The sequence below is a fragment of the Rissa tridactyla genome, chromosome Z (genome assembly GCF_028500815.1).
Source record: "Rissa tridactyla isolate bRisTri1 chromosome Z, bRisTri1.patW.cur.20221130, whole genome shotgun sequence".
NCBI lineage: Eukaryota > Metazoa > Chordata > Aves > Charadriiformes > Laridae > Rissa > Rissa tridactyla.
Window position 1 is genome coordinate 82,466,610 of NC_071497.1, and position 22,813 is coordinate 82,489,422.

Here is a 22,813-nt window from a genome sequence, read left to right on the forward strand (position 1 = left end):
GTCCATCTTGGAATCATTCTGCTGTTTGATTTTGGCCAAGTCACTATACCGAAATACATTGCCCTTGACAACTTAAAATTACAGAGCAAAGTGGAAGACCAGGGTGAGATAGAAAGCCGGACGTGCAATGTCATAGTTACACACTGGGAAAAGCAGATCAAGCTCCATGGGACTATACCACTTCTGAAAGGACGGAATTACATTTTATGTATAAGTAATGAAGCCTTAATATCACCGTTGCTGATAAGTTCATTAGCAAGGCTTTCGGACAAACGAAAGCATGCAACTTAGCAAAGGCGTCTCTCTCTGTGAGCCCTGGCTTCACGGATGTAATGTCTGAAACGTTCGCTTAAAAATCTTTGCACTGGCTTGAGGCCAAATGAGGACTGAACTAGGGTTATCTCACCAGATGAATGGGAAAAATTGTATGAGTCTCATTGTAGTCCACCTTATCTGGTGCCCAATTGTTCTCTCCCAGCTGCCTAAACTAAGGCTGCAAACTGTGTTATGCTTAAACACGATATTTAAACTACATTGTTATGTCGGTGGTGATGGGCTCTTTGTTGGAGATGACAGAAAAATCCCATTGTTTAGAGTTTTCCCAGACTCGGCGCTTAATACAAAGCCCTGAAAAGAGCAGGGTTGTTTAAACATTTGATAAAGAAAATATGTGTAGATATGGGTCTATCCCACTAGTAAGGAGCAGATCAGCTGCCAGCACCAAATCCTACCTTTATAAATTCACCATGTTGTTGCAATTTGCCCAAATAAAATCCTCAGTCCCTGTATGTGGAAAGTGGAAATGTCTGAAATCCAGCAGAAGATTGAAATAGTGTGCAAATAATCCAGTTTAAAGCTGGTAGCAAAATTAATTTGGAGTAACTTCAGAATTCCTGAATTATTTAGTAAATCATGACGCTTTACCAGGAATGCATGAAAAATTTTGATTTGCAGCCACATGAGCATCTTTGGACCCTTCAGTAATCTCTGTGCATTGCTTTATCATTTCCTTAAGGGAAGTGCTTTAGATAGGTATTCTCAAAACAATTATAATGCAAGAGCCTGAACTTCAGTTTCTCTGTATATATCTCAGGGAAGACAGAACTACATAGTAATGGGAGTGCAAATCTGGAAGGACCTCCATCAGCTTCAGTGAAGATCCTACTGATTTGCGTGAGACTTGCACCACAATCTGTGATGTTTGTGTTCAGTGAATGGACACAAACAGGTGATGCTTTGCTTTTAATTAACCCGCTCCCACCCCATGCTGTGTCTTGCTCTCAAGTAAGTCCCCCTGCAGCTTCATGTTAATTCCTGCCTCGCTTTCTCTATCAAATGATCCTGTGAGTGTGGTGGTGTTTGGGCTTTTTACTACTGAGGACTCAGGGAGCTGGGGAAGGAGTAAACTCTGAGAAGAATAAATTTGATAAACTGCTCTGGAAAATCCCCCTTCTTTGGGATGATAAAGATGAATTCTGTGTTAGTGCCTGCTGATATGTTTGCCATTAGTATTTTAATTGGAATTAAAGCCCTTACCTCAGTTTTGAATGAGATTCAGTGGGGTTCCTCAGAAGACACTACTGCTTCTTGCCCTTCCAGCAAGTGTCATATACAGGTTTATGATCCTTCCTCCCTGGTTAGAGTCACCAAGGATCTAAAGGACTTCCGGAAACCATTTCAGACACTTGCTATTATGAACTGACGTGACTTTACCACAGACCCCTCCTATAAATTGATGACATCTCATGTCAATGACTGCTAAACTTGTAAGCCATCAGGCCAGTTACATTTCCTTTAACCTGTCATCTCCTCCACCTGACATCTTTTATTTACAGAGCATTGCTACCCCAGGAAGGCTCGGTGCACTTACCAAATACATGAAGTATTTCCAACCTGTAGTTCTGATTAGAGCCTTCCAGTGAGCAGTTTGCAGCTGTCCCATAGGGACACAAGAAGAAATGCTCAATTTTGAGCAAAAGTATGAGCTGAGCCAGGATTATTTATTCATGCGTCAAAGCTAGAAATCTCATTTTATTCTTCCTCTTGAAAGGTGTTCTTCTTCAGTAGCGTGTTTTCATGGATGCCTAGGAAGCAGAAACTGAAGAGAAAGTTTTTTTCAAGGGGAACAAATCACCTGGATCTTCTCCAGTTTTAGAAACTCCTTGTGAAGGACCAAAACAGTCTGATTTTTCAGAAGGCAGGTGCCCATTGCCTTTTCCACTTAAGAGTCGCCAAATTTACTCATTCGGTCTCAAAAATCTTAGGCTGACCTTTTGCTAGGCACCAAAGGTCTGTTTTCAGCAGTTTGGAGTACTTTCAAGCATAAGCTTAAGTTAAACCAGATATGAATTCAGGCCTGCCTTTGCTCTGAGCTGGCTACAAGGAAGGTCCACTTTGCATGCAACATCGCTGCCATCGCGGAGTGCTGTGCCTGAGATAATATCCTTCTCTGCATGGCCTGGAGACAATGCCTGGTGACCCAGCATCTGGCCAACACAGGTGGCAAGCACAGCAAATCCCCACGTACTTCTAAGTAGTCACAGCTTCATCACATGGGTTTCCAATGATATGCCAGTTCCCGCCTTGCCAAAATTGCTATCAAAAATGGCTTACAAGTTCCTAGACCACACAGAGGTATTACATGGTGTTTTGCTGAGATTTCTTCTTGCTGGAGAGGCAGGGGTGGCCTTGAGATAAAAGGAAGCACTTCCCAAGACGCTGATTCTAAGTGACATTATTCGTTTAGGAAAGCCTTTCCTCTTTTTCTTTTCTTTCTTTTCTTTTTTTTTTTTTTAATTTTATTTCCAGCTTATGAAGAAGATAACAAAGGATGGTATGTCCCCAGAGCATACTCTGATGTGTCACTGTGGATGCCAATCCCCACAGACGCTCCCGATGTTATTAATTTTTAAAACAAACTTGCTGATTGAGGTTCTGACTGCCTTTAAATTGTCTCTACAAGGAGACTGTGTACTAATTAACCCACAGAAACAATCAATGATGTACCTTTTTCAAGTTTCAGGGTGATTAGAATATGAAAATGAAGAGCACAATGGTGCAGATGTTTTAAAATCACAGCAGACAGCAATTAGTGACATGGGAACCAGCTGCTTATCTCTCCAGATAAAGCCTCTTAATAGGGAATTACACTTGAGGAGCCATTACACAGATGGATCTGCAAATGATTTAAAGAGGGGGCGTTGTAGTATTAACTTTGATTTGCAAGCCAGATTCTTGACAATCTGTCTGTTACCTCTACAAAAAGGTGCATTTGGAGAAGGGGGGTACTATCTCCTCTTAGCAATCAGATTTTTTTTTCAGGTGATGGGTTTCCCTAATTGTGTATTTTATCCTTATTGTTATTTTCAGTTATATTCATTTTTATTTGGATTTTTTTTTTCTTCTCTTAGCTCTTTATTTGGTTCCTGGTATCTCCTCCCACTTTTTGCTTTGGGACCAGATGCAGCATGTGGATTTATAGAGAAGTTCAGGGTAGGGACTGGGGAGGTAGTGTGAGAGTGTGAGACATCCAGTAATTAAATTAAAAGAATCCTCAAGGGATGGATTCTGCTGCTGTGTAATGCTTGCAGAGTAGGGTGCTGCTTATCATGGGACTGATACAGTCTCATCCTCTCAGTTACAAGGGCTGCATGCCAGAATAAAACTGTAAAGAGGAGTAATCACATCTGCAGGTGCGGGGTTGCACAGACCTGGCAAGGCAGGTGTAAACATACAGTCCCACCTCCTCTGTTTCTGGACAGTGCTCTTCAGTTGCCAGTATATGGGATGTATCCTACTCATAGGGCTACCCACCATTGCCAAAGCTGGGGACTGAAACTCATGAGTTTGGCATTAAAATCATACACTCATAATAACAGAATTCAAACTTTAATTTTTTTAATCTATAGTTTAGTAAGTGTGGATCTCATTGCTCAAACTTCTTTGCAGTCATGAAAACTATTAGCCGCTTTATGTGTATTTTATTTTCTTTAAAGGAAAGATGGCTTTATTAGCTGCTAAACACATCCATTAAACTGAATATCAAAAGAAATACTGACAAAGTCTGGTGACGTGACAAACTTGTATGGGTTAAGGAATGCTTCTTCTTTCACAAAAGAAGAAGGGACAGACTCCTGGTGCAGAATAGCTAGCTGCTGAAGAAAATCCCATTTAATGAAAGGGCAAACTACAAATAGAGGCAGGCGCTGAAGTTTTAAGTATTTTTAGGGTCTCATAAACCAAAAAGTAAATAAGGATAAATCTTTCTGTTTTCATGAAAAAGCCCACGATTCTTGATGCTGGTTCCATCCCTGCTGTGATAGGAACTCTATTCAACAGCCCCTTACCAAGACCTATGGAGCTGGGAGCTGCAGTATATTCATAGAATGGTTAGAGTTGGAAGGGACCTTAAAGATGATCTACTTCTTACCCCCTTGCCCTGGGCAGGGACATCTCCCACCAGACCAGGTTGCTCAAAGCCCCGTCCAACCTGGCCTTGAACACCTCCAGGGATGGGGCAGCCACAGCTTCTCTGGGCAACCTGTTCCAGTATCTCACCACCCCCACAGGAAAGAATTTCTTTCAAATATCTAATCTAAATCTACCCTCTTTCAGTTTAAAACCATTACCCTATCGTCCTATTGCTACACTCCCTGATAAATAGTCCCTCCCCATCTTTCCTGTAGGCCCCCTTTAAGTACTGAAAGACTCCGCAGAGCCTTCTCTTCTCCAGGCTGAGCAATGCCAACTCTCTCAGCCTGTCTTCACAGGAGAGGTACTCCAGCCCTCAGATCATCTTCTTGGCCTTCCTCTGGACCCGCTCCAATGGGTCCATGTCCTTATGTTCTTATATTGCACACTTACTGATGAATAAAGTCATGAATTTCTGTGAAAGGCATCAAGATTTAGGTTTCTTAAGGCTCTGTTTGCCCTCACTCTACTGACAGCTCTGGCGTTCTCTGCTAGCTCATCAGAGGGTTAGGTTAACTGACCTGGGGCTTGTTGACTCCTTAGGGTGGTTCTCAGCCAGCAAGGAAAATTGAAGCCTAAACATTAGGCAGCAACACAGATGGATACACGGAGAATAAAATAGACTTGGCTGCATTACTTTCAACTGGTTTACTAGTACTTTAAGTAAACAGTCCCTACGTATCCATTGCAGCCAGTGAAACACAACCTGATGCAGCCAAATGATCTCTGGTCACCGTGCCACAGAAGAATTATTTTTGGGTGATATGGATGTGTCTGGCAAGGGAAAGCAAATAGTAAGTGTTATGCTGGAAGAATCTGCATGAGGAAACACAGTGGACTGTTATGTGCTTGAGCAGATATATAGTTTTGACATCCCACTTAGGAAACAGAGTCTCCTGATCCTGCAGACTGGTCATTTTTTGAAGGCCTATGGAAATCGGAGTGCTTACCCATGTGATTAAATATCTCTGGAGTTGGCACCTTTGATGACACAGGCATATCTTTCTCATGAATTGTAAGATAGATGTTGTGGTGGCCTGCGGTGCTGGAGTAATGACAAGGCTATCATTAGGGATATGTTGGAAGTTGCATCATCATTTTATAATGTGCGGGCCGAGGAAATGAAGCTGGAGGAGCCGAGCAGTATATCAGCATTCATTGCTGATATATAACTGGCCTCTCAGTTCTGAGCCCTTATTAACCGCCTTAAAATATAGATTATTGCTCCTTTTAAACTTGAGATCTCTCTGTGTGCAGTGGACTTGGAGATACCAGGGTGTTGCCAGTGTGTGATGTTTTCACTCACTGCTGTAACCCTGTTTCTTTTATTTTTTATTTCTTTTTTTTCTTCCAAATGAAATTTTTCAGGTCATTTAGTTTCACAACTCAGCATTTTGGAAATAAAGGGGATGTCAGGAATTGCTTTGATTGAGCCATAAGGCCAGGATCTGTGCAGAAGCGGCCTGGCCCTGCCTCGGTGCAGGTCCTGGGGGCCAAGAGAGGCCTCAGCCCATCGTTTCCAGGGCTTTTCCAAGTCAAAAATCATGGTACCACAGGAAGATGATGTTTCATGGGAGTGGAGGGCAGCCACTTCCAGCCTACTGGGACCTCACCGGGGGACAGCCACCTCCTGCACACCTCCTCATGCCCAGGTGACAGCACACCCGGCCTGTTGGCCTGGGGGGCAGGAGGAGCCCCAAAATGGCTGAGGTAAAATGAAGCTCAGGAGCTTTGTCGTCACTTAAAAAAAAAAATCAAACTATCAGACTTCAATGCCAGTACCACTGATTTCCTTTTGACCCCTCCCTGGCCTCATCCCAGAGATGTGGATGCGGGTGGGCTCCATTTTCCGAAGGAGGGCACTGGCGGTGTGGGACATGGCCGCTGTGCGCTGTGTGGCTGGTGCGTGGGAGGCCGCTGGGAGGAGGAGGAGGAAGAAGAGGAGGAAGAGGATCTGATTCAATCACTGAGGGCTGTTTATGCTTTCGGCTCTTTTCTCAGGCTGAAGAAACCTGATGTCGCTCGCCCGCGACATCTGCAGCTCCACCGCAGCTGCATGCTTTCATTTTCTCACTCCACAATTCCTGGAAATCTCTGCTTTCCCTGAGCATGGCTGGTCCATGTGCATGGCAGCTGAACTACCCAGGGGATTTAGGAGTCCCTTATTACTCCTCAGATGATGGACCAGAACAGCTTCATTGTTATTGCCTGTTCCAAAAAAGCCACGTGCCTATTTTCATATGCACATGAAGGGTATCTCAACATCAATTTGCCGATAACATGTATGTTTACTGGTAACTAAATAATGCACCATGGGCTTGGGCGTGTTTAGCACCTTTCAAATCCCTCTGAAGTTGCTCAGAACTGGGGACACCTTGTTTCCCAGCTCAAAACTCTCTTACGCTGACAGCCTCCTTGCCTCAAAACCTCTGTTACAAACACCCTGAACAGGGATCTAACATAATGCTGCTGATAGAAACTTAATTGTAACAGGGTGTTTGCAGAAACACGAGACACTTTGCAGTTGTTTTCTATTGTTCTTTCCTTGGTTACACATTTATTTTAAGTCTCTCATCGTTTATTTGGCATTCAGAACGGTGTCATTACAGTTTGCTAAGAACAGTTGTTTGCAGTACTAGGTGTACAAAACCAGTTGCAGTTTGATCCAGAGCTTTACAAAAAAGTCTCCTAAATGTAACAGGAGAAAACAAATAAGTAGAAGAGGTCAGTTAATGAAAATAAATCTTTTTTTTTCTTTTTTTTTTTTTTTTTTTGCTGTAAGACATGTTTCACAAGGTTACAACTGGAACAACATAAGCTGAAGGAGGCCTGCCAAGAAAAAAAATAGTAGACTTTCTTGTGCTCTGTATCATTCTTCAGCATAATGTTGCCCTTACTCTCACCTCTGCATCTTGAAGAGCTGCTGTCGGATTAGAAATCATATTGAAAATATCTCTTACCAGCATTGCAAATAGCAGATTATTAAAATGGAAAGGGAGTAATGCAAATCTTGAACCTGCCAAGTGTGCCTCATATACTTCACGCTATGCATATTATTTTAAGCTCTAAGTTTGTGGGGATGACTTGTATGTGGAAATTTAGGCAAGTAAATCTTTGCAGACTCTGGCTTCATAGGGAAGTGGGCCCATGGGTTTTCCTCTTGTTTTTTACGACTTCTGAAATAATTTTGTATTTTTCTTGGTTACAACAATGAGCGTAATCACTGTTGTTGAGCATCAAGTACTGTGAGGGATTATTTTTTAGGAAAAAGGGATTCTCACCAGGAGGTTGAGTTGCACCATTCATCCATTGAAAGGGAATATTTCACTTGTGTTTTAAATTAAAAATCAATAGAATATATTTCCTTAGCAATTTAGCATTTATAGAAATATTTCCATTGTTTTTAGAGAGGGAAAAGAAAACAAAACTTGTTTACAGCACATGAATCTAAATGCAAATTTGGCTCGAGGATAAGAAGACTTTATAAAGGCTTCTAACCCTTACAAGGACATTGGTTAAGAAGAGTTGTCATTCACTGTATGGATAAAGAGCTGCAACCAGGGGTTATGAATGGACCGATAAACTGATTATTTTTTTTTGTTTTTATTTTCTTCTACCTTCCAGGTTTATGACAGGCCACAAAAACATTCTGCTCTGCACTATGATCCGGGCCTCCAACAAGACTTCACCGGTGACACCTTAAAATCAAAGCACCAGCAGAAAAGTAGCAACCAGCACCATCTTGACTGGTCAGCGAGCTCCGATACTGGATCCACTTCTCAAAGTTGCTTCATCAACACAGAACCCAGTCGAGAAGCAGTTAGTGCCACCAAGGTCCCCACTCCGGAGCCAGGAGTTTCCTTCAGCAAATCCCAAGCAAAGAAGTCCTGCTCCAGCAGCACATGGGGACAGCTGTCGGCCAGTAGTAAAGAGCTTGCCATTTGCAGTGCAGTCCCATCACCCAACAACATCAGTGCAGCCACACAGCCAAGCAGCGCCTCTGAGTGCAATGGACTTTTGCCTCTCGGTGATCAAGAAGGAGGTGTGCAGCTGGAGGCCTCCGATCAGCCTGCTGGGAGTACAAAGAAGAAGTCCAGCAAAAAGGACTTGATAAGTCAAACCATGCAGACTGCAGACATTGAATGGGTGAAGAGTGCTCAGAAAGCATTTGAGAGCAAATCCCATGATAGCATGGAAGGGAAAAAGGAGTCTTACTCAATAGACAGTGTGTTGGATACGTCACCCTCAAAGCAGAATCCCACTTCTGCTGGCAGTTGTGAAAGTGACACCAGTCACGTGAGAATTACTATCCCAATAAAGTCTCCGACAACCGATACATCTGGTCACAAAAGGAAAAAGAGGCAATCCACAAAATCTTCCATGGAGAAAACTATCCAGGAGAAAAATCTGCCTTCTGTACTTGCTATGAGCAGTGAAGCAGCAAACAGGACTAGCTCTCAACCTGAGGGTGGTAAAAAAGATCTTCGAGCCACAAAGACAGGGAAAGTGATTGAAAATGAGTCCCCCTTAGTAACTATCGACAGCAGTATGCTCACTGACAAAGCTTCCCCCAACAGTGCTACCAGACTCAGAAAATCTGTAGCTGTGACATCCACTCTCCTGCCTACCGATCTTCCCACAGCTGGCAAATTATCTGAGGTCCAGCACCCCAAACTTGCAGCTAAGCGACGATGGACCTGCAGCAAACCTAAATCTATCCTTCGGGAAACCTCCATGACAACATCTGAGAAGCTGATGGTGGAGCCTCCTTCAGCCTATCCCATCACACCATCCAGCCCTCTGTATACCAATACAGACAGTCTTACTGTGATCACACCTATCAAGAAAAAAAGAGGACGACCAAAGAAGCAGCCTTTGCTCACTGTTGAAACGATTCATGAGGGAACCTCCACCAGCCCAGTGAGTCCAATCAATCGTGAATTTCCAGGAACAAAGAAACGGAAGAGGAGACGGAATCTGGCCAAATTGGCCCAGATGGTCCCAGGAGAGGACAAGTCCATCAGTGAACTCAAGTTTCACAAAAAGGTTGGGAAGCTTGGCGTCTTGGATAAGAAGACCATCAAGACCATTAATAAAATGAAGACCCTCAAGAGGAAGAATATTCTCAATCAGATCTTGTCCTCCTGCTCCAGCAGTATAGCTCTGAAAGCAAAAGTCCAGCCACCATCTAGTGCTGGGCCAACCACCATTGATGCCAGATTAGGGAAGCAGATCAATGTCAGCAAAAGGGGAACGATCTACATTGGTAAGAAACGGGGCAGAAAGCCAAGAGCAGAACTGCAGCCTCAGCCAGAAGAACCTAAGACAGCCATCAAGCACTCAAGGCCTGTTTCCAGCCAGCCAGAAAACCCAGCAGTGCCTTCCAACCTGCAGTCACTTGTGGCATCGTCACCAGCAGCTATTCATTCGCTTTCGACACAGTTAGTGGGGACTAATGGCAACCTTAGCCCTGCAAGCACTGAAACAAATTTTTCAGAGTTAAAAACTATGCCAAATCTTCAACCTATCAGTGCTCTTCCTACAAAAACCCAGAAAGGAATGCACAGTGGAACTTGGAAGCTGTCTCCACCCAGGTTAATGGCTAATTCACCTTCCCACCTCTGTGAAATAGGTTCTCTGAAAGAAGTCACGCTGTCACCCGTGAGCGAGTCTCACAGTGAGGAAACCATACCAAGTGACAGCGGAATAGGTACAGACAACAACAGCACTTCTGACCAAGCCGAGAAAAGCTCAGAATCCCGCCGGAGATACTCTTTTGATTTCTGCACCCTGGACAATCCAGAGGCTATCCCATCTGACACCAGCACAAAGAATAGGCATGGTCACAGGCAGAAGCATCTCATTGTGGATAATTTTCTCTCTCATGAGAGTATTAAAAAGCCAAAGCACAAGAGGAAAAGGAAAAGCCTGCAGAACAGAGATGACCTCCAGTTTCTGGCAGACCTTGAGGAACTCATCAATAAGTTTCAAGTGTTCAGGATTTCCCATAGAAGTTACACATTTTATCATGAAAATCCATATCCCAGCATCTTCAGGATTAATTTTGATCACTACTACCCTGTGCCATATATCCAGTATGACCCATTGCTCTATCTTCGCAGGACCTCTGACATGAAGTCTAAGAAGAAGCGTGGTAGACCTGCCAAAACCAATGACACCATGACAAAGGTGCCTTTTTTACAAGGGTTCGGTTACCCTATTCCCAGTGGGAGTTACTATGCACCCTATGGAATGCCTTACACATCAATGCCTATGATGAATCTTGGTTACTATGGTCAGTACCCAGCTCCTTTGTACCTGTCTCACACGCTCGGAGCGGCTTCCCCATTTATGAGACCTACCGTGCCCCCACCCCAATTCCATGCAAGCTCCCATATGAAGATGTCCACCACTGCCAAGCATAAAGCAAAACACGGAGTGCACCTACAAACACCTGTGGGAATGGGCCTTGGAGACATTCAGTCCTCTTTGGCTCCTCCAAAGGTTGGAGGAACAACCCTTTCAAGTGGCCGACTTCACAAAAGGAAACACAAACATAAGCACAAGCATAAGGATGAGCGGATACTGGGGACACATGAAGATCTGAGTGGTCTCTTTGCTAGCAAGTCCACTGGCTTCTCCAGCCATGTGATCAATGAAAGGCTAAGTGGCTCAGATAAAGACCTCTCCTTGCTCAATGAGAAAAGCAAGCATAAGGAGAAGCAGAAGCACCAGCATTGTGAAAGCGGGCACAAAGGCTCAAAGAGTAACTTTGAAGTGGATACGCTGTCTACGTTATCGCTTTCTGATGCCCAGCAGTGGACGCAGAGTAAAGATAAAAGTGACTCAAGCAATGATCCCATTGACTCTTGCACAAAGAGATACTCTGGTAATACTGAGAGTAATGGGAGGTCAGAGTCCCTGGACGTGTTTGGTGAAATGAATTCCTCAAGTGAGAAGCGGGACAACGATGCAAGCGGGAATAAAAGAAGAAGCTTTGAAGGGTTTGGAACTTACAGGGAAAAGGACATTCAGCCCTTCAGGACAAATAGGAAGGAAAGAAGTAGTTATGACTCTTCAGTCTCTTCAGGTAAGCTCTGCTTTATTCTATTTTACCTTACTGCATTTAAATTCTAATGCTAAACAAAGAGGAACTTGCCATTTACAGCAAATAAGTTTATGAGTCAATAACTTCTCTGGCTTTTTGTAATTGACTCCCATTCTGCATCCAAACTTTGGGGAGATCAACAAGAAAGTTGGCCACACATTAAACCAAAATCTTTAAAAGTATTTGTTACAAAGCATTTTTATAAATATTTGTCCTGCCTCTGCCTATCTCTCATAGCTTGTTGCATTTCCTCCAAAAATCTCACGGTTGTGTTCTACAACAGCAGTTATAATACCTGTTGGCAAGATAGGCAACCCTCTTATTGGCGTATAATGTTGCAGGGTGGTAGTCATTGCCTAGCTTTTGGGGGTACAGCCACAGTACTAAGCAGAGAGTCTCTGCTCTGGCCCACATAGCCCACAAAAGCCATTTGTTGATGGGATGGACCACATGCGTGGGAAGTTGTGGAGTTGGGTCACTGTCCCATGACTAGTGTGGTGTACTGCTTATCAAGAGGGACCCATGACAGTGGTAGCTGGGATGAATATACGGACACACTGGGTAAGATTCTAGTGTAAATCTGTCACTTCCACTCAGCAGGTGTCGCGTAGGGTAATTATCCTGAGAATTGAGTGACTGCGTGTCATGGAAACAATAAGCCCTAGCCAATTGACTCTGAAAAGTTCTAGGACTCATGACTTGGAAATATAAGCTGGGTAGATGAGGAGGCAGGAAGGTCCTTTCAGCTGCTAAGGACATCTGTTCCTCTCCTGCAGAGGTGGGGAGGAAAAGGAATCTGAACCTTGTCTGAGAGACTGAATTGTACTTTACAATAGGGAGCTGCTTTTGTGATGACACAGAGGCAGGTGTTTTGCTGCAATATAAGTGAATTTAGCTTGGGAGCAAGCCCAGAACTCCTGCACCATCCGATATTTATCACAAAGCAGACTTCACACTTGGTTCTGGAAAAGGGTGAGCTTTACTGAAGCAACCAGTGGTGGATGAGATTCTGATGTGCTAAAAAAGAGCTTCAAAGAAATGGAATTCATAGCCTCCAAAATAAAAAGAGAATCAGCTGAGAACACAGAGGGAGCAGAGAATTTGTATAACCTGCCAATGTAAGGCTTTTAAGTTTTTATTGACTTGTAACTGATTGAGATCCAAAGACTGCTCATGCTTAAGCCACCTAGACATTTCATTTCCTTCCTGAGACCAGGATCTGGACTATCGCAAAGAAAAGCAGTCTAAAATAACAACTTATACCATGAAAAAATTCCCATTCATGATATCATATTATATCAGACCAATTGAAACACCCAGAAATGAGACACCCAGAAATATTGAAAAACAGACTGAATTCAGTCATTGGTTATATCAGAGTAGCTACTTGCCTGACAAAGAACAAAGTTATTCTCCACCAAGTGCTACAGTGGTCGTTGCATTAACGAAGTTGTGTTCTAGCAGACAAGGGTTAAAAGTCTTCAAAATTTTTAACAAGTCAATTTCTCAAGTTTTTAGTGGAAATTAATGATTTCACAGTTTGATTAGAGTGGGATTTTTAGACTTTTTGCATTTTGAACAGAAGATATTTGCTAAACCTGTACTTTCCAATTTAATATATTTCACTCAAGTGTAGCAAATTGTCAAGCACTTCCGAACCCAAATGAGTTTCCAAAGTAGGGGCATGATCCTCACCAAACCGACTTGGAAATAGAATTGGTAAAGAAAAAGTCCATTTTGTGTTATTTTCCTTCAGTTTATTGTCCATGACGATAAAAATGTAAGATGGAGTGGTGGAGCCTGCAGTAGGAGCTCCATCAGATTCACTGTTTAAACTTAAAACTGGTTTTCATTTAAACTAAAAATTTTATTTTTATTTATTTTTACTTTTCATGATTACAACTGCACATCATTCCCCATGACCTAATCTATCAAGTCACAAATTATGAACTGTTTTCTTCATTGTCAAACTATTATTTAGATGGAAAAATCATCAGCAGTCAGCTAAGCAGAGCCAGCTAACCAGAGCCATACCTTGCACTACAAGGAAAAATACTAAAACTAAAGAGCTCTGCCAAGAAAGGCCTGGAGCCAAGACTGCTCATTAAAGCCGAGGAACATCTGTCTGCTTATGACTGTCTAAGATCTCAGTGCAGCTTTTTTTCTTCTCTCTGCCTTTGACCTTCACTGGGATTCCCAACAGAGGTCCATGCTTGAGTCTAGCCGTAACTATTAACTAGTTCTCACTGAGGAGGGATTAAATTTTTCCATTATAACCTTGACCTTCTTTCTCCTAGTTCGCCTTACATTTCCCTGATGCAGCTAAACAGTGATTGACTAATCATAAAAATAATAGGTAAAAGAAAAAAAAAAGCCTTATGAGAACATATAGGTCTGTCCCAGGAGGCAATTTCCATAGCCTGATTGCTCTTGCCATTCTGTATTTGTCATCTTTTGCAGTACAAAAATAATATAGAACAGAGATAAGAGGAGACATCCTGAATATTCAGATGAAAGCTGAAAATAGATTTGTATCACAATTTCAGTGTTGTCTTTACTGCATGGGCATTTTGGCATGCTCAATAACGCCATTTGCAACTTCATTGTATGTTGCTGGAGATGAAATATGGAGCAAAAACAACCCACGCTCATTAGAGATACTGTGATTAGAGTGGTGAGAGACCCATTTACTGCTCTTTGGCATTCAGGCATTGCAGTTTGTTTCAGTGTAGTGTGCTGGTGCAGGTGCTATTGTATTGTTCTCATTTTTACTATTGTTATCTGTGTTGTAACAGCACTTAGCTATTTCTGAAAAGATCGGTGTTCCCTGATGCAATATAGTGGTCATGCATATGATAGAAAACAGTCCTGCCATATAATCTAAAAGCCTACGTATGATTTTACAACCTAGAAAGCAGAAGATGTGAAGAGTTGTCCTTCTAACTTTCTGGAGGAGGCGGTTGGAGTCCTGGCACAAGCAATCGGTACCAGAGCGAAGGGTCCCATGCAGGGAGTGCCACCAGTCACCTTGGTTGGTCACAGCACATGTTCATTTCTGTGCTGCACCAGCTTGGACTGTCACTGGCCATTCATTAATGGGAACCTTGTGATCTTTGGCTCATTTTACATCTCTTGGGACCTCGTGGGGTTAAACGTACAGTGTTAATTTGTATGGCTGTTCTCCCAGTGCACTGCCTATTTCTTCACCATTGTTATGGAGAAACTGGAGTGCTTTCCATAAATACTAATTAATAACTCTTCCCACCTTCCTTCCCATCCTCTCCCCCTGACCTGTTGCTTCCTGCTGCATTTTTCTAAAATTACTATTTTGGTAAGATTCCTTGTGCTCACCTAACCTTCTTGCATTTAGAAACATTGGTTAATCAAAACTACTTAAACTCTGCTTTCTTGTTTGGCTGATGCAGAAGACTAGTCCAGTGACATTAGCCTGGTCTATAGGCAAGGATACAGCAGAAGGTGTTTCAGATTCTGCCTTGCCACAGTCACACTGTCACTTGGGCACATCCTTGGGCACATCCTAAGCTGAACTTTCAAGTTGTGCGCACCAAGCGTTGACTCAGTTGACCCTCTCCTTCCACTCCCCACAGCCAGAGGTACACCTCATGCATTGGCAAAATGTTCCTGGAGCCCCTCTGCCACTCTGTGACCTGAGTCATTGTGCACAGCTGGATGGCTGGTCCTTTCATCAGCTCTCCAGTAGTTTCTAAAACCCCAGGTGAGAGACCCAAGGAGAGGCCACAAATTGGTGTCACAGCTGGTTTGGGGGGACTGAGAGCAGAGCTGCATTTTAAAGAGGTCCTCATAGCAAACTCCCCATCTCCTCGTTGTGTGGCTGTCTGCTTTGCTTTCATAACCGATGCTGAAGAAAAGACTTGCATTGCTGATGAACAGTCTCAATGCCATAACTTGTGCCTTGGAGAAAAGCAAGAAGGACTGCCTCTTCCCTGTTTCTTTAAGTGGGCAATGAGGAAAAGCACATTTAACATCTTAAGGTGCATAGATATGATGGTGATTTGTGTATCTAACCTGTCTGATTATGTCCTAGTGTCAATCATCACAGGACAGGATGTAGGTAGGGGTGAAGCAGAAGTTAAAAGTCACTATATGCAGGGCTTTTCTTTGTAGTGAATCTAATCAAGCTCTATGCTACCTTATGCTCACTTTATGCTCACAGTATTTCTGCCTGGGCATTATTGGTCAAAGATCAGCTAATAAGAACGTGAGTTTCATCAGATATAACACAGACACCATGTGCAGTAAATTTACAGGAATAAAAAGTTAATCATATGCATCTATTAGGAAAGTAGTAATCATCAGACTCTGAATGCTGGATACTTAGCATGACAAACATGCTTTACAAATTAATGCCTAACTTACATACAAGCCCCACCCATGCCTTTCCCCCTCAACATCCAGCAGTACTACAAGCTGAATTTCTTCTGATTTGAACTTTCCTCCTCAGCTAGTCTGTATAGTGCTGTTTTAACTCTGAAAGAATTAGTATTAGCTTTAGATGCAGGATGGGCATCACACAGTGAATAGTGTTTGGCCCTATGACTTGAGGAGGAGAAGAGGGTCTATGCCGTGCATGCGTACATATGTGAACCATGCTTATTAAATGCATGACTGAATGTTGTATTTATTTGAAGTTATTTTCTAAAGTCTTTATCTTAAAAGTGCCCTTGTTCCTGTTAAAAAGCCTTACACTGGGTGATTTTTTAAACCTTCCAAAGGGAGAGTAGGAGGAATACTGGAGGAAAGGAGGAGAAGTGACAATCAAATGAACGAACAGCATTCATCTGGTGTCAGTACAAACACACATATAAGTAACCATGCTCTGCTGAGGAGTGTCATTTATCTAGATGAGATTTCTTCCTTGACAAAACTCCCCTCCACAGCTCAGTTTCCTGCTAGAATGGTCTGTTGCCACACAGCACTGAATAAATCTCTGGTTCTTCCTCTTGTAGAAGTCAAATGCATTAGTGTGATTTAAAACAGGACTTGCTATGAGCAAAAACAAACATAGTAAAGTATTGGCAAAGCCATCATGAGTTTTGTTTTGGTTTGAGGGGGGTGTTGTTTGGGTTTTTTTTTAAGAAACAGCATATGCAGTTCTGGAATATTATCGTGAAGCCTTAATCAGACACAGTTTTATGCAAAGAAAGGATCTATATATCAGTAGTGGGTAAGCGTATTTGTTCTCCTGAATGTATATGGAAGACACAGATGAATAGGGTTAGCCAACTGCCTTGATTAATCAAACTTTGCTGATTTTTGTATAATAATACTTTCCACATCGTATTTTGTAATAGCTACAGTATCAGAGTTGATTCATTATTCTGCAGTGAATACATTATTTCAGTAATAGGGGAAACAGTGGTCCAGCACTATATTTGATGGCTGTTTTCCTGTCTGACTAGCTTAGAGACATGATATGAATGTCTATATCAGCTAGGTCTTGCATGTGTAATCATGGATGCACCTTTACCTGCTGCAACACTGGAGCAGAAGTGACAATCAGCTGATGAATAAAGTTCATCAGATACCAATTCACACACACGCATAAGTAATCTTGCTTTCTTCAGTAGGGGCATTTGCCTCAACGGTACCTAGGTGTCATATGGTAGAGTGTGCGCAAATGCAGAGGTAGGCTGATGTGTGGTCCAGGGTTTGGAGGCCCATCTTCCATATCATGTGTCCATCTTCTGAGTCCTTAGCACAAGAAGGACATGGACCTATTGGAGCTAGTCCAGAGGAGGCCACAAAGATGCTCAGAGGGCTGGAGCATCTTTCCTATGGGGACAGAGAGTTGGGGCTATTCAACTTGGAGAAGAGAAGGTTCCGGGGAGACCTTACGCTGCCTTCCAGTATCTGAAGGGGCCTACAAGAAAGCTGGAGAGGGATTTTATAGAAGGCCATGTAGTGATAGGATGAGGGCTAACATTTTTAAACTAGAGGGGAGTTTTATATTAGGTACCAGGAAGAATTTTTTCACTGTGAGGATGGTGAGGCACTGGAACATGTTGCCCCGGGAAGTTGGCAATGCCCCATCCCTGGAGGTGTTCAAGGCCAGGTTGGACAGGACTTTGAGCAACCTGGTCTGGTGGGAGGTGTCCCTGCCCAGGGCAGAGGGGTGGAACTAGGTGATCTTTAAGGTCCCTTCCAACCTAAACCATTCTGTGATTCTATGATTCTATGATCATAGTTTTCTCATCTGACTGCAGAAAAGTGTCTCAATTGCAGTAAACCTCAGTGTGTGTCTGGGAAAAGGGGATAAAAACAATTTCCGGCTGTATGGAGCCACAGTGAGGTCTGATACACAGCGATGCCCAGCGAGTGCAGTGTGGGAGCAGTGGCAGTGCTTGAAGTGGATGGGAGAAGAGCCAGACATGAATTTCACTCGCTGAGGATGTATGGAGTATTAGTCACCCTCCCTTTCGCCAGCTCTGCCTCTGCTGTGGTTTCCTTGGACACTCCAGTCTCCTACATAGCTTCAAGCAGCTGCAAAAGTTTTCCAGCCCCAGTGTCAGTGGGGGGGTTGTGCCCTCCCTCTGCGTCCTGTGGTGAGGGACAGGCACTGTACAGTTACAGGGTGAGTGTTTGTACCATCTGGCCCATAAAATTTAGCATCGGAGCTTTACAAAATACCATTATTTGTAAATACAATTACATTCATCAAAACAGCGGTTTGGGCCCCTGGATGCTTAGGAGTACAACCAAAACTACTGAAATGACCTCCAAAAGCACTATCCGGCCCCCTTAGGATAAACATCCTTCTTGTTGTTTTCCACTAAGTCTTTTGCCAGTCCTGGGGAGAGGACGCCAAGCTAGCATGATTGTTGCTCCATTCTGCCCACAGCATTTCCTAGAGGAATGGGCTGTTGAGGGAAAACAAAAATGATGGGGAAAGAAAGTCAAAGCTTTCCTTGAAAGTATTTTGACTAAGGCATTTGAAATACAGTGAGTTTTGTTGTTGTTTTTTTAATGCTACCGTTTGCTTACTGTGTTGCTTCCAATGTTTGCACTGACCAAGGATACAAGAAGCAAGAGGGAAGCTGGAGTGGCAGAGGGAGCTGGAGTATTTACCACCCAACCAATCTTTTATTTCCTCTCTTAATGATTGTATGTTTATTGTACTGTCTGAGGCTCAGTACAAAGTCTTCTGGACCAGTGATGAATTAATTAAATTAAATGCTGTGACCCCTTTGCTTTTTGGGAGTGTTACAAGACTTCCAGCACCCTGCCTGATTTCTGCCTCATACTTTGCTCTCCGTCCAACAGTCAAGCAGTTCTTCCTCCGCAACTTGGCGGCTCCCAGCTATTTATCTTCACTCTTTCTGGCCAATGCCAGAATGTCTTGTTTGAAGTTTTTATTTAGACCACTGCTGGTTTATGGAGTTCTGCAGATTCCACGTTGGGTGTGCAGCAGCTTCACATCAGACACAATTGGCTTCTGCTGGGTTCTTGGCTTTAAAAGGCAATAAAGGATCACGGCCGGATTCTCGTCTCGGCCCAACGTAAATCAAGTGTCTCCCCATTGAAACTAGTGAGGTTGACTTCTGGAGTGAAGTTTCTGTGAAGGCAAAAAGAGCGTGTGGGGCTCCCATCCATGGCTTCAATGGGGATATGCTGAAGTCCTTGTGGCTGTGCTCTACCTACCAGGTGCCAAAAACAACCTTGGTTTGGCTTTTGTAGAGTTTTTCTTAGCTTGGAGGAAGATGGTGAGTTGAGATTTGACAGTGTGCAGTCTGGATGCTTTGTTAAGTGGCAGTTTAAGAAGAGTTAGGCGGAAAAGTGTGTTCTATAGCTTTCGACTGTACACAATATGATTTCTTGCTTGAAGGCACTGATAATCTAGGTACAAGGTGAGAGATATTCTCAGACGCATGGAGGAAGTAAAACAAAGTAATGGCTATATCTTCCCTATTAACCTGCTGATCAATCTGACTCAAAGCTGAGCATAGGACAAGCTGAGCTCAAGCTTGAGGTGAGTGGGATCATAATGCACTCAGGGCAACCTGTGTCCCATCCAACCAAACTGCAAAAGTGAGAGCTAGGGTCTGTGACCTCCAGAGCGTGATCTGAGGCATCTTCTCCATTCCTGCTGCCTACTGAGAGTTTTATATTCATGTATTGCGGCAAAAGCAAGCTGAAAGAGCATTATACTGGCTGTCTTAGTCTGCCTGATTGCAATAATGATGCTGAACAACAAAAGGAGTGAGAACTCCCTGTTTTAAGGTTTCACTGAGAAGGAAATCAGAATAATTCCCCTATAGATCAAGGGATGTTGGGAGGGGTGGGAAAGGAAAGCTTTGACTGTCCATGGAGAGTTTTTACACAACCTTAAAGACTTGAAAAGACCCAAGGACTCATAACAGGAATCGTTAGTGATTTGTCTTTAAAAACATGCAGCTGGGCATGGATCCCCAAAGGCTTTTGCAGCAGCACTGAGTCTGACCAAGCTTTCACAGGGGGCCGTGCTGATTTCAGGAGTCTTTGGGACTACGTGCAATGCAGAGTTAACTGTCAAGCAAGGGCAGGACTAGATGGCTCAGAGGGATTTGCTAATGAGCTATCAAGCCATGGGTCACTGGTTGAAATTTAATCTGCAAGAACAGTGACTGAAAATCAAATAAAAGCACTGACGTCAGAGTGATGCTGGAGCAGCAGCAGAAGCGTTGCTGGTGCCTTATGCACCAGCAGCTTAAACACACAGGCAGCGTAAATAAACCAGAAGCAAACTGTGAATAACTTGTCTGGTTGATCCCAATTGCAAGATATAGCTCAGCCAATTTATATTATACCTATCAGTAGCTCACTTGTCTTGGTGTGGTTGTTTGTGAATGACGACAGCATATCTCATCACAGAATCTGACCCAAACCCAACGTTGAATTGCACTAGAAACAGAGCTGTAGAAACATCTAGGTAGAATTTGCTCAGCAGTGTCATGGAATGTGAATCATCAATGTACGAAAAAGCTCAGTAGTTTGCAGTTCTGGTGATGGAGTATTTTGCCATTAGGTCCCACATCAAGGCCAGCAGTGATGGCCTTCCTGTTCTTGGGCTGCTTGGCACTCTCCCACAGACAACTTTATGGTTTCACCATAGCTTTCTGAGGGCTGGGGAGGGCCCACATTACTAAGGTTATGAAACCATCTCTATGCTTTTCACAGTTACCAGAGGGAAGATTGGTGACAAGAGAGACAAGGGCATGAGATGTCCTCAGCAATGGTAGCAGTACTGTGTAGGGGACTGCGCATTGGGTCAGGGAGGCTTGTGTTGATTCTCCTCACCCTACTAACATGTTTGTTGTCCTTTTCACTAATTTTTAGGAGTAACTCAATAGTCCTTCCTTTGCTCCCAAGCAGCTAGGCTGAGGATACATAGTCTCTCCAGATGGCACAGAGCTGCTATTTCAGCTCTGTGTCTTTGGCCTTCCTTGCCTCCAGTGTAGGCAGGGAAGGGAGCCATAGTCAGCATTGTTTTCTGTGCCAGCTATGATTAGTTGGCATAAAGAGCACTTAAGTAAGTTGACACAGCCTTTGAGTTGGTTGGTTTGCTTAAAAAAGAAAAGAAAAAATCCCTGGACTGCTCCATGTTCTCTTTGCTGCCTGAAGTCTAGTCTGCACCAGTAAAACCTTGGGCTTATCCCAGAATTGGGACTTGGTCAGTTGCAGAATGTTTGTCATTGTGATATTTATTTATTTTATATTTAAAAAACAAAACAAAACAAAAACATAACTAACTCTGGGAGAGCAACAAGTTAAAAAAAATGTTAAACTCCAGATTCATGCAGATTTCCTGTTTTGCTTCTTAACAAAACCTCAAAACCACTTTGAAGAAAGTTTCCCACCTCAGCTGAAGGTGGAGTTGTGTACGCCCCACACGTGGCCTCCAGAAGTGCACCCAAGGACAATAGCACATCTTCTTTGGCACAGTGCGGCCAAATTTACTGCTACCAGGGAAGTCAATACGTGCACCTGTGCATGACTGCCCAAAAGAGCTTCTGACTCAGCCAAGTACATTGGAAAACTTTAACTTTTCTACTTCCAGTAGAATAGACTGAATAGGCAGATATTGGCTGTTGTCAGTATGCTGGGTGATCTGTCATAATTTCATTGATTTGATCTGGTGAGACATCATCTCAGTAAATAAGAAGAGCAGAGAAATCTATTGCACTGAAATTAATGGTTGTTGCCTGATCTCCTCCTGAATGAATTCATTGCAATCTGAAGCAATGCATGCATTTTGCAAACCCAGCATTCTTTGGCTCCTACAGTGCATCATGGCATTACTTTAGGCGGTAAGGAAGATCTTACTTGTGATATAGTGTGCTGTGTTTGATAGTAAAGCAGCTAGATGCCTGGGAACTCTGGATGGAGCTATGGCATTTGGGTGTGTAATTCTAAGTAACAATAAGCAGTGTTTAACATTTCCTCCCACACTAGAAGCGTACCCATTAAAAGTTTAGCCAAGTCAGCTGTGCAAGTTCTTGCATAAAAGGACAAACTGCTAAAACGCTAATAGGAGCCACTCTTATGTTAAAGAGTGGGTAGAGCAGGATGCATTAACCCACATTCTCCTTCTCTCCTGCTAATCGGGAGAGAGTCTTGCTGAGATCAAAGAAACCACTAGCAGGTAAAAATGATAATAAGTGAGGCTCAAGCCCAGGTTCAGGGCTCCTGAGTCTTTCTCGCCTCTGTTTCTGAGATGCTGCTTAGTTAGAAGAAGTCAGTGAATGTGATTTAGACCATGAGTCAACTTAAGTCCCCGTGGGAATGAACTGGATGTGTCTAAGTCCCAGGAATGACTCAGTCCATTTAATCTGAAGAACCTACATCCCAGAGAAACAGAGTGTGTATATAAATCTGGGCAGTGTGTTTTGGACTTATGAGTAACTTAAGCACATAAGCATATGTTTCCGCATGTGTTCAGTGATCGACAGCTCCTGGCAGTCCATCATGACTCACAAGTGGGTGAGGAGCTGCTAATGTCTCCCGAGGTGTTGAAAAGTGCCCACTTCATTAAGTCTTGGTCTGGCCAACCCACCAATTTTAGGTGACACTCAGCTATCATGGATCACCTCCACAAAAGAAATTTGGGAAATCTGAGGATATTTTTTGGGGAGCCAAACCAGAAAAAGTCTATGCCTCTGAAGTGCTTGTTACAGACTGGCTAGAGAGATGACAGTGTCTGGAGTGGGCAGGCCGATT

General features: G+C 43.2%; 1 protein-coding gene across 5 annotated transcripts in view; it reads left to right on the forward strand.

Moving 5' to 3' along the window:
- Positions 1-22,813, forward strand: part of SETBP1 (SET binding protein 1) — a 270,384-nt gene that overhangs the window by 178,460 nt on the left and 69,111 nt on the right. For all 5 annotated transcript variants that reach the window (XM_054186478.1, XM_054186476.1, XM_054186473.1 and 2 more), the window contains one exon: positions 8,095-11,560. In XM_054186478.1, the coding sequence (XP_054042453.1) occupies positions 8,095-11,560 (3,466 nt within the window). The remainder of the gene's footprint in view (positions 1-8,094; positions 11,561-22,813) is intronic.